This window comes from Coregonus lavaretus, assembly GCF_964263955.1.
Source record: "Coregonus lavaretus genome assembly, chromosome: 9".
NCBI classification, from domain to species: Eukaryota; Metazoa; Chordata; class Actinopteri; order Salmoniformes; family Salmonidae; genus Coregonus; species Coregonus lavaretus.
In genome coordinates this window covers 45,872,904-45,885,249 of record NC_139996.1, presented here as the reverse complement: position 1 = coordinate 45,885,249, position 12,346 = coordinate 45,872,904, and the positions used below count along the sequence as shown (strand labels likewise).

Genomic DNA, 12,346 nt, shown 5'->3' with positions numbered 1-12,346 from the left:
AATCTTTTCAGCCTCCTGAGGGGGAAGAGGTGCTGCTGTGCACTCTTCACAACTGTGCGGGTGTGTGTCGACCATGTTAAATCCTTAGTGATGTGAACACCAAAGAATTTTAAGCTCTCGACCCGCTCCACAACAGCCCCGTCGATGTGGATGGGGGCGTGCTCTCCCCTCTTTCTCCTGTAGTCTATGATCAGCTCCTTGGTCTTACTGACGTTGAGGTTGTTGTCCTGGCACCACACTTTTAAGTCTCTGACCTCCTCCCTGTAGGCTGACTCATCGCCGTCGGTGATCAGGCCTACCACCATCGTGTCGTCAGCGAACTTGATGATGGTGTTGGAGTCGTCCGTGGACACGCAGTCATGGGTGAACAGGGAGTACAGGAGGGGACTAAGCACACACCCCTGAGGGGCCCCCGTGTTGAGGGTCAGTGTGGCGGAGGTGTTGTTCCCTACCCTCAACACCTGGGGCCAGTCCGTCATGATGTCCAGGATCCAGTTACAGAGGGAGGGGTTATGTAACAGGGTCCCTAGCTTGGTGAGGAGCTTGGAGGGTACTATGGTGTTGAACGCTGAGCTGTAGTCTATGAACAGCATTCTTGCATAGTTATTTCCCCTCTTGTCCAGATGGGAGAGGGCAGTGTGAAGTGCAATTGAGATTGCATCATCTGTGGATCTGTTTGGGAAGTAGATGAATTGGATTGGGTCTAGGTTGTCTGGGATGATGGTGTTGATGTGTGTCATCACCAGCCTTTCAAAGCACTTTATAATTACAGATGTGAGTGCTACAGGGCGATAGTCATTTAGGCAGGTTACCTTGGAGCTCTTGGGGACAGGGACAATGGTGGTCAGCTTGAAACATGTTGGGATTACAGACTGGGACAAGGAGAGATTGAAAATGTCTGTGAAGACACTTGCAAGCTAGTCTGCGCATGCGTTGAGAAAACTTGTCCAGTCTTTTTTTATGTTTCATTCTTTAGACTGAAAGATTGTTATATACAGGGCATGAGTCCATTGCTTCATGCTTTGCATGAGACACACCACAACCCTATCATTCACATCCCCATAAGCAATGTATCCAACGATCTCCACAAGTACCCCAGCCAATATTCACTGTTTACCAAACAACTGTTTACCTGAGTACGCTTTGAGAGTCACCTGCAGTGAAGTGCACTGAGTGATGGTGATGACCAAGTCAAGCCACTGGTTTGAGAGAGCCTGCTATAATACACATACGCTGCTTGGGTCTAGCCAATTCCCTTCCCACACTCTGTTCCTAGTCTAAAATGCTGACCTCTCTCCTCCATTCTTCCCTCTATCCTACCAATCTTTAGTTTCTCTTTAGATCCATCCGGCAGTAGCTTGTGGCAGTCTAGGAACAGCCTTACCATGTGATATCAGTCTAGAGGAACAGACTGGCAGGGCCTACAATACTAAGAAGAGGGTTTTCCACGAGGTCTTCAAACTGTCTGAGGATGAGCGCCCCCTAGCAGGCTGGTAGAGCACTGCATGATAATTCTCAGGAGCGATAGCTGACTATTTATGCCTGGTTCACCACCTCCCCCTATTCCATGTTGACCCTATTTACATAGTTGTTGTTGATTAACTTAGTGTTTATTGATTGTGTTATGTTGGTGCAGTGCAAGCAGTGAAACCATGACTATTGACTGTGTTTGTTGGCAGTGTGTCAGACCTGATGTGTGTGTGTGTGTGTGTCAACTGGTTTCATTGGCAGTGTGTGAGAATGGCTGGCGATGCTGCTTGATCAACAGGGACAGGAAGAGTCCCACTGACTACATCCGTAATGGTGTGCTCTTTGTCACTGAAAAGTAAGCCATATACTGCTAATACCTAGCTGTCACATGTAGATATGTACACTGAGTATACCAAACATTAGGAACACGATACCCTGTTCAAAGGCACTTTGTCTTGCCCATTCACCCTCTGAATAGCACACATACACAATCCATGTCTCAATTGTCTTAAGGCTTAAAAATACTTATTTAAAACCCCCTAGAGTCGATGTCCGAGCCCCGTGAAAATCGAATGATTTGAATGATGGTGCAAACGAAGATGGCGGCCTCTCGACTAGCTCTTAGGAAATTATGCAGTATTTTGTTTTTTTATGTATTATTAGCTCAGAAAGTGTTTGGCATCATTACATACAGCTGGGAAAGACTATTGGATATCAGAGCGGCGGTAACTCACCAGCAATATGACCAGGAATACGACTTTCCCGAAGCAGATGCTTTGTTTGCTCTCCCCAGGGCAACTGAACTGATTCCAGCGGCTGACCCAAAACATCGCCGGCGGAGGAAAGGCACTCGGAGCGGCCTGCTAGTTCGACTTAGGAGGCGCCCACACCACCCACCGCTTCCAAGTATACTACTTGCTAATGTTCAGTCTCTAGTTAACAAGCTTGACGAACTACGGGCAAGGATTTCTTTCCAGAGAGACATCAAGGCCTGTATAACATACTCTGTTTCACGGAAACATGGCTCTCTTGGGATATTCTGTCGGAATCGGTCCAGCCACATGGGTTCTCAGTTCATCGTACAGACAGGAATAAATATCTCTCCAGGAAGCAGAAGGGCGGAGGTGTGTGTTTCATGACTAATGACTCATGGTGTAATTGTAGTAACATAGAGATACTCAAGTCCTTCTATTCACCCGACCTAGAATATATCACAATCAAATGCCGACCTTATTATCTCCCAAGATAATTTTCTTCTGTTATAGTCACGGCCGTGTATATCCCCCCTCAAGCCGATACCACGATGGTCCTCAAAGAACTTCACTGGACCTTATGCAAAATGGAAACCACATATCCTGAGGCTGCATTTATTGTTGCCGGAGATTTTAACAAAGCAAATATGAGGACTAGGCTGCCAAAATTCTATCAACATATCGACTGTTGTACTCGCGCTGCCAAGACCCTCGACCATTGCTATTCGAACTTCCGGGATGGTTATAAGGCCCCTCCCCCGCCCTCCTTTTGGCAAAATCTGACCACGACTCCATTTTGCTTCTCCCTTCCTATAGGCAGAAACTCAAACAGGATGTACCCGTGCTAAGGACTATTAAACGCTGGTCTGACCAAACGGAATCCACGCTTCAAGATTGTTTTGATCACGCGGACTGGTATATGTTCCGGGTAGCTTCCGAAAATTATTTAGACATATACACTGAAACAGTTACTGGGTTTATCAAGAAGTGTATAGGTGATGTTGTGCCCACTGTGACTATCAAAACCTACCCTAACCAGAAACCGTGGATAGACGGCAGCATTCACGCAAATCTGAAAGCGCGAACCACCGCATTCAACCATGGCAAGGTGACTGGGAATATGGCAGAATACAAACAGTGTAGCTACTCACTCCGCAAGGCAATTAAACTGGCAAAACATCAGTATAGAGACAAAGTGGAGTTGCAATTCAACGGCTCAGACACAAGACATATGTGGCAGGGTCTACAGACAATCACGGACTACAAAAGGAAAACCAGCCACGTCGCCGACACCGACGTCTCGCTTCCAGACAAGCTAAACACCTTCTTCGCCCGCTTTGAGGATAACACAGTGCAACTGACGAGGCCCACTACCAACGACTTTGGCCTCTCCTTCTCCATGGCCGACGTGATTAAGACATTTAAGCATGTTAACCCCCGCAAGGCTGCCGGCCCAGACGGCATCCCTCGTCCTCAGAGCATGCGCAGACCAGCTGGCTGGTGTGTTTATGGACACATTCAATCTCTCCCTTTCCCAGTCTGCTGTTCCCACATGCTTCATGATGGCCACCACAGACGATGCAATCGCCATCACACTGCACACTGCACTATCCCATCTGGACAAGAGGAATACCTATGTAAGAATGCTGTTCATTGACTATAGTTCAGCGTTCAACACCATAGTACCCTCCAAACTCATCATTAAGCTTGAGGCCCTGGGTCCGCCCACAGGTGGTGAAGGTAGAAAACAACATCTCCACTTCGCTGATCCTCAACACTAGGGCCCCACAAGGGTGCGTGCTCAGCCCCCTCCTGTACTCCCTGTTCACCCATGACTGCGTGGCCAAGCACACCTCCAACTCAATCATCAAGTTTGCAGACGACTCAACAGTAGTAGGCTTGATTACCAACAATGACGAGACCACCTACAGGGAGGAGGTGAGGGCTCTGGGAGTGTGGTCCCAGGAAAATAACCTCTCACTCAACATCAACAAAACAAAGGAGATGATTATGGACTTCAGGAAACAACAAAGGGTGCACACCCCTATCCACATCGACGGGACCGCAGTGGAGTAGGTGAAAAGCTTCAAGTTCCTTGGCGTACACATCACCGACAAACTTAAATGGTCCACCCACACAGACAGTGTGGTGAAGAAGGCGCAACAGAGCCTCTTCAACCTCAGGAGGCTGAAGAAATTCGGCTTAGCACCTAAAACCCTCACAAACTTTTACATGCACAATTGAGAGCATCCTGTCGGGCTGTATCACCGCCTGGTATGGCAACTGCACCGGCCCACAACCGCAGGGCTCTCCAGAGGGTGGTGCGATCTGCCGAACGCATTACAGGGGGCAAACTACCCGCCCTCCAAGACACATACAGCACCCGATGTCACAGAAAGGCCAAAAAGATCATCAAGGACATCAACCATCCGAGCCACTGCCTATTCACCCCTCTATCATCCAGAAGGCTAGGTCAGTACAGGTGGATCAAAGCTGGGACCGAGAGAATGAAAAACAGCTTATTTCTTAAGGCCATCCGACTGTTAAATAGCCAGCACTAGCACATTAGTGGCTGCTGCTGCCTACTGAAATCACTGACCACTTTAAGAAATGGAACTCTAGTCACTTTAATAATGTTTACATATCTTGGACTACTCATCTCATATGCACAGTGGGGATAACAAGTATTTGATACACTGCCGATTTTGCAGGTTTTCCTACTTACAAAGCATGTAGAGGTCTGTAATTTTTATCATAGGTACACTTCAACTGTGAGAGACGTAATCTAAAACAAAATTCCAGAAAATCACATTGTATGATTTTTAAGTAATTAATTTGCATTTTATTGCATGACATAAGTATTTGATACATTAGAAAAGCAGAACTTAATATTTGGTACAGAAAGCTTTGTTTGCAATTACAGAGATCATACGTTTCCTGTAGGTCTTGACCAGGTTTGCACACACTGCAGCAGGGATTTTGGCCCACTCCTCCATACAGACCTTCTCCAGATCCTTCAGGTTTTGGGGCTGTCGCTAGGCAATACGGACTTTCAGCTCCCTCTAAAGATGTTCTATTGGGTTCAGGTCTGGAGACTGGCTAGGCCACTCCAGGACCTTGAGATGCTTCTTACAGAGCCACTATTTAGTTGCCCTGGCTGTGTGTTTCGGGTCATTGTCATGCTGGAAGACCCAGCCACGACCCATCTTCAATGCTCTTACTGAGGGAAGGAGGTTGTTGGCCTAGATCTCGCGATACATGGCCCCATCCATCCTCCCCTCAATACGGTGCAGTCGTCCTGTCCCCTTTGCAGAAAAGCATCCCCAAAGAATGATGTTCCCACCTCCATGCTTCACGGTTGGGATGGTGTTCTTGGGGTTGTACTCATCCTTCTTCTTCCTCCAAACACGGCGAGTGGAGTTTAGACCAAAAAGCTCTATTTTTGTCTCATCAGACCACATAACCTTCTCCCATTCCTCCTCTGGATCATCCAGATGGTCATTGGCAAACTTCAGACGGGCCTGAACATGAGCTGGCTTGAGCAGGGGGACCTTGCATGCACTGCAGGATTTAAACCATGACGGCATAGTGTGTTACTAATGGTTTTCTTTGAGACTGTGGTCCCAGCTCTCTTCAGGTCATTGACCAGGTCCTGCCGTGTAGTTCTGGGCTGATCCCTCACCTTCCTCATGATCATTGATGCCCCACAAGGTGAGATCTTGCATGGAGCCCCAGACCGAGGGTGATTGACCGTCATCTTGAACTTCTTCCATTTTCTAATAATTGCGCCAACAGTTGTTACCTTCTCACCAAGCTGTTTGCTTATTGTCCTGTAGCCCATCCCAGCCTTGTGCAGGTCTACAGTTTTATCCCTGATGTCCTTACACAGCCAGCTCTCTGGTCTTGGCCATTGTGGAGAGGTTGGAGTCTGTTTGATTGAGTGTGTGGACAGGTGTCTTTTATACAAGTAACGAGTTCAAACAGGTGCAGTTAATACAGGTAATGAGTGGAGAACAGGAGGGCTTCTTAAAGAAAACAGGTCTGTGAGAGCCGGAATTCTTACTGGTTGGTAGGTGATTAAATACTTATGTCATGCAATAAAATGCAAATTAATTATCGAAAAATCATACAATGTGATTTTCTGGATATTTGTTTTAGATTCCGTCTCTTACAGTTGAAGTGTACCTATGATAGAAATTACAGACCTCTACATTCTTTGTAAGTAGGAAAACCTGCAAAATCGGCAGTGTATCAAATACTTGTTCTCCCCACTGTATATACTGTATTCTATTCTATAATATTCTACTGTATCATAGTCCATTCCACTCTGTCATTGCTTGTCCATATATGTATATATTCTTTAATTCCATTCCTTACTAGTTTTGGGTATATGTTTTGAAATTGTTAGATATTACTGCACTGTCGGATCTAGAAGCACAAGCATTTCGCTACACCCGCTATAACATCTGCTAAACACGTGTATGTGACAAATACAATTTGATTTGATTTTATTAGCATCATAATAGAAATCCCTATAAAAATCCTTCAGTTTAAGCTAGAGACGTGTTTTTTTGCATTGGATGCATCTCAATCCACCGCATCCGCCGATGTCGCATGTCCGCATCTGCAGTGAAAGGTGACAGAGCTTAGAGTGGTTATTGTCAGACCATGAGACATCCTGAAAATCTGTCTTCTCACAAAATTGGCTGTAGCATCCGAACGGTTTGGCCTATAAAACTATTATGTTCTCCTTTTTGCTCTACGACCCCCACAAGCATCTTGGGACTTGTCTGAAGGGCTTAGACTGTTATGGGTTAGCCTGTCTCCTGCCTTTCATCTACAATGATTTGAAGTGGATTTAACAAGTGACATCAATAAGGGATCATAGCTTTCACCTGGATTCACCTGGTCAGTCTGTCATGGAAAGTGCAGGTATCCTTAATATTTTGTATACTCAGTGTATGTATGTGCTCTTGCAGCACCCTGTTGTGTGTTTTGTATTGGTTTGGGACCAAGAGGCTCCTTAACAGCGTCTACGCCCAAGCCATAAGACTGCTGAACAATTAATAAAATGGCCACCCGGACTATTTACATTGACCCCCCCCATTTGCTTTTACACTGCTGCTACTTGCTCTTTATTATCTATGCATAGTCACTTTACCCCTACCTACAGGTACAAATTACCTCGACTAACCTGTACCCCCGCACATTGACTCGGTACCGGTACCCCCTGTATATAGCCTCGGTATCGTTATTTTATTGTGTTACTTTTTTTTATTATTTTTTACCTTAGTTTATTTAGTAAAATTTTCTTAACTCTTTCTTGAACTGCATTGTTGGTTAAGGGCTTGTAAGTGCGCATGTGACAAATAATATTTGATTTGATTTTGATTTGTGTGTTCAGGTGTAATGTATCCTTCTCTGTGCTGACAACGTGTTTCCCTTCCCAGTTACATTTGCTTTGAAAGCTCAAGCTGCAGGTCAAATTCCTCTAAAAAGAATAAAGTCATCAAACTCATTGACATCACTGATATTCAGAAGTTGGGTTTCTCTATTTTCGCTTCACCTTCTGTCCAATGTCTAAATTAATTGGTTTAAAAAAAATTGGGTTGGGCAGTATCTAGATTTTCATACCATTTCTGTACCATACCAGGGTATATGGTAATACCAAATGTGCACACAATTACAATACTTCTTAGTATTGTGATTTCCAAATAAAAAAGAATGAAGTATTCATTTTTGGCAACAAGGATCTTGATCCAGGAGGGGATTGAATGTCTCTACTGTAACCAAGAACCTTGATCTTGACATCTAGCCAACCAGATGCATAGCTGGATCCCTGTGCTAGATATAATTTATTTGACACATCTTAGATTTCTTAAAGTTATACTAAACTTATAGTCATGAGCAGTCATAATATTATTTGTTACTTTTTTTACAGTATTGAAAATCATACCATCAGTATTTCAAAATATCCCGGTATGCGGTATAAACGGTGTATCGCCCAAGCCTACTAGAAATCGACTTCTGCAGTAGAATGTTAAGGTTGTCTTAGTTTAACTGGTGTTTTTTTTTGTCCCACAGTACAAAGTCTTGTCTGTATTAGCTGGGTCTGGAATGGGAATCTCCATTGCAACACCGTCCACCCAGAAGGTAGGAACACTTATGGACAGTCTATTTTAGACCATGTTTGTTTTCTCTCTATTTAGGTCTGAGTGTTTGTTAAATATGCTGTTAACAAGTTGAGAAGATTAATATTTTTGTATTAACTTTTATTTATTCAGGGGAGCCCAATTGAGCCCATGGTCTCCTTTTCAATGGTGCCCTGAGGGCAGAAAATAAAAGATACAACTACAAGATACAATAAAGAATAAGTGGAATACATTAGAACATCACAAATATCACATCCATCATAAACTACTGTATTTGTTAAAGTAAAACTATCTAAACAATTGCACACCTCTGTGAAGTCGTTTATCATCAGGGTTTTAAACTGCCCTAGTGGCACAAGGGAATCCAAATGAAATGAATTTTGTAAGTGATTGCAAAAATGTGTTAAAACTAAAAGCTGATTTACCTAGTCCAGTGGAGACCCGAGGAACCTCAAGCGTAAACGGGTTTGGTATCTCATGGTTGAATACTTTACTTTCTTTACATACAGTGGGGAAAAAATTTATTTAGTCAGCCACCAATTGTGCAAGTTCTCCCACTTAAAAAGATGAGAGAGGCCTGTAATTTTCATCATAGGTACACGTCAACTATGACAGACAAATTGAGGGAAAAAAATCCAGAAAATCACATTGTAGGATTTTTTATGAATTTATTTGCAAATTATTGTGGAAAATAAGTATTTGGTCACCTACAAACAAGCAAGATTTCTGGCTCTCACAGACCTGTAACTTCTTCTTTAAGAGGCTCCCCTGTCCTCCACTCGTTACCTGTATTAATGGCACCTGTTTGAACTTGTTATCAGTATAAAAGACACCTGTCCACAACCTCAAACAGTCACACTCCAAACTCCACTATGGCCAAGACCAAAGAGCTGTCAAAGGACACCAGAAACAAAATTGTAGACCTGCACCAGGCTGGGAAGACTGAATCTGCAATAGGTAAGCAGCTTGGTTTGAAGAAATCAACTGTGGGAGCAATTATTAGGAAATGGAAGACATACAAGACCACTGATAATCTCCCTCGATCTGGGGCTACACGCAAGATCTCACTCCGTGGGGTCAAAATGATCACAAGAACGGTGAGCAAAAATCCCAGAAACACACAGGGGGACCTAGTGAATGACCTGCAGAGAGCTGGGACCAAAGTAACAAAGCCTACCATCAGTAACACACTACGCCGCCAGGGACTCAAATCCTGCAGTGCCAGACGTGTCCCCCTGCTTAAGCCAGTACATGTCCAGGCCCATCTGAAGTTTGCTAGAGTGCATTTGGATGATCCAGAAGAGGATTGGGAGAATGTCATATGGTCAGATGAAACCAAAATAGAACTTTTTGGTAAAAACTCAACTCGTCGTGTTTGGAGGACAAAGAATGCTGAGTTGCATCCAAAGAACACCATACCTACTGTGAAGCATGAGGGTGGAAACATCATGCTTTGGGGCTGTTTTTCTGAAAAAGGGACCAGGACGACTGATCCGTGTAAAGGAAAGAATGAATGGGGCCATGTATCGTGAGATTTTGAGTGAAAACCTCCTTCCATCAGCAAGGGCATTGAAGATGAAACGTGGCTGGGTCTTTCAACATGACAATGATCCCAAACACACCGCCCGGGCAACGAAGGTCTCCCGAGTGGCGCAGTGGTCTAAGGCACTGCATCGCAGTGCTAGCTGTGCCACTAGAGATCCTGGTTCGAATCCAGGCTCTGTCGTAGCCGGCCGCGACCGGGAGACCCATGGGGCGGCGCGCACAATTGGCCCAGCGTCGTCCAGGGTAGGGGAGGGATTTGGCCGGCAGGGGATGTAGCTCAGTTGGTAGAGCATGGCGTTTGCAACGCCAGGGTTGTGGGTTCGATAAAATAATGTATGCACTAACTGTAAGTCGCTCTGATAAGAGCGTCTGCTAAATGACTAAAATGTAAATGTAAATGAAGGAGTGGCTTCGTAAGAAGCATTTCAAGGTCCTGGAGTGGCCTAGCCAGTCTCCAGATCTCAACCCCATAGAAAATCTTTGGAGGGAGTTGAAATTCCGTGTTGCCCAGCGACAGCCCCAAAACATCACTGCTCTAGAGGAGATCTGCATGGAGGAATGGGCCAAAATACCAGCAACAGTGTGTGAAAACCTTGTGAAGACTTACAGAAAACATTTGACCTGTGTCATTGCCAACAAAGGGTATATAACAAAGTATTGAGAAACTTTTATTATTGACCAAATACTTATTTTCCACGATAATTTGCAAATAAATTCATTAAAAATCCTACAATGTGATTTTCTGGAAAAAAAATTCTCATTTTGTCTGTCATAGTTGACGTGTACCTATGATGAAAATTACAGGCCTCTCTCATCTTTTTAAGTGGGAGAACTTGCACAATTGGTGGCTGACTAAATATTTTTTTCCCCCACTGTACTTTAACAACAAAGTGAGGTAAGTTGGAAGCTTGTATAGTAGAGCCTTGTAAAAAAAAAAGGCAGTAATTAAGTGATCTATGGGACTTTAATGAGGACCAGCCTACCTTTTGAGACAGGATGCAGTGGTGAGTGTTAAAACTGTCACCTGTGATCAAGTGAAAGGCGCTGTGGTAGACGGCATCCAAAGGTTTAAGGATAGTGACTGCTGCAATCTGGTAAATGGTATCACCATAGTCAAGAACTGGCAGGAAAGTTTACAGTACAATCTGCTTCCTGCTATTTTGAGGCAAGCTCTATAAAAAAAAAAGCTTTCAATCTTAGCTTTTTAACTAGCTCATCCGTATGGTTATTAAACATGAAATCTTTGTCAATTCCAAAATACCAGGTATTTATAGGCAGGAACCCAATCATTGAGCTCCATAACAGCTTTTTGACAGATTTATCAATATGCCTAAGATAGTTTTCCACACTCCTTCTATCCCCTCCTATTGTCACTCTCTTTATCTACCCTTTCTCTCTCTCTCAGCCGTTGGTGTTTGGTGCCATGATCCACAGGGACGAGGCCTTTGACGCCATCTTCAAACAGTACATGAAGAAAGTGACCATGACCACAGCCACCTACCCTGAGACCTAACACACCAAAATGGCTGCCTTCATCAGGGACAGCCTATACAGACACAGAGAACTTGCTATGTAGTACACAGAGAGCAACCACTGCTACTGGCCAATTTGTGTATATGCAAGTATGTTGAGCTAATGTCCATGCCAAGGTGGCGGATTCCTCCACCAAGCCAGGGACCCTTGGCACATACAGTGGGGAGAACAAGTATTTGATACACTGCCGATTTTGCAGGTTTTCCTACTTACAAAGCATGTAGAGGTCCGTAATTTTTATCATAGGTACACTTCAACTGTGAGAGACTAAATCTAAAACAAAAATCCAGAAAATCACATTGTATGATTTTTAAGTTATTAAGTTGCATTTTATTGCATGACATAAGTATTTGATCACCTACGAACCAGTAAGAATTCCGGCTCTCACAGACCTGTTAGTTTTTCTTTATGAAGCCCTCCTGTTCTCCACTCATTACCTGTGTTAACTGCACCTGTTTGAACTTGTTAACTGTATAAAAGACACCTGTCCACACACTCAATCAAACAGACTCCAACCTCTCCACAATGGCCAAGACCAGAGATCTGTGTAAGGACATCAGGGATAAAATTGTAGACCTGCACAAGGCTGGGATGGGCTACAGGACAATAGGCAAGCAGCTTGGTGAGAAGGCAACAACTGTTGGCGCAATTATTAGAAAATGGAAGAAGTTCAAGATGACGGTCAATCACCCTCGGTCTGGGGCTCCATGCAAGATCTCACCTTGTGGGGCATCAATTATCATGAAGAAGGTGAGGGATCAGCCCAGAACTACACGGCAGGACCTGTTCAATGACCTGAAGAGAGCTGGGACCACAGTCTCAAAGAAAACCATTAGTAACACACTACGCCGTCATGGATTAAAATCCTGCAGCGCACGAAAGGTCCCCCTGCTC

General features: G+C 44.3%; 1 protein-coding gene across 1 annotated transcript in view; it reads left to right on the top strand.

The window, feature by feature from the left end:
• The window catches only part of LOC311135375 (GRAM domain-containing protein 4-like), a gene marked incomplete at its 5' end in the record, with an annotated part of 28,627 nt that extends 16,545 nt beyond the window's left edge, over window positions 1–12,082 (top strand). The window contains 5 exons of the mRNA XM_084169314.1: window positions 1,342–1,489; window positions 1,732–1,825; window positions 7,673–7,763; window positions 8,307–8,375; window positions 11,325–12,082. Of these exons, the coding sequence (XP_084025440.1) occupies window positions 1,342–1,489; window positions 1,732–1,825; window positions 7,673–7,763; window positions 8,307–8,375; window positions 11,325–11,432 (510 nt within the window). The 3' untranslated portion in view covers window positions 11,433–12,082. The remainder of the gene's footprint in view (window positions 1–1,341; window positions 1,490–1,731; window positions 1,826–7,672; window positions 7,764–8,306; window positions 8,376–11,324) is intronic.
• Between the last annotated feature and the right edge of the window lie 264 nt (window positions 12,083–12,346).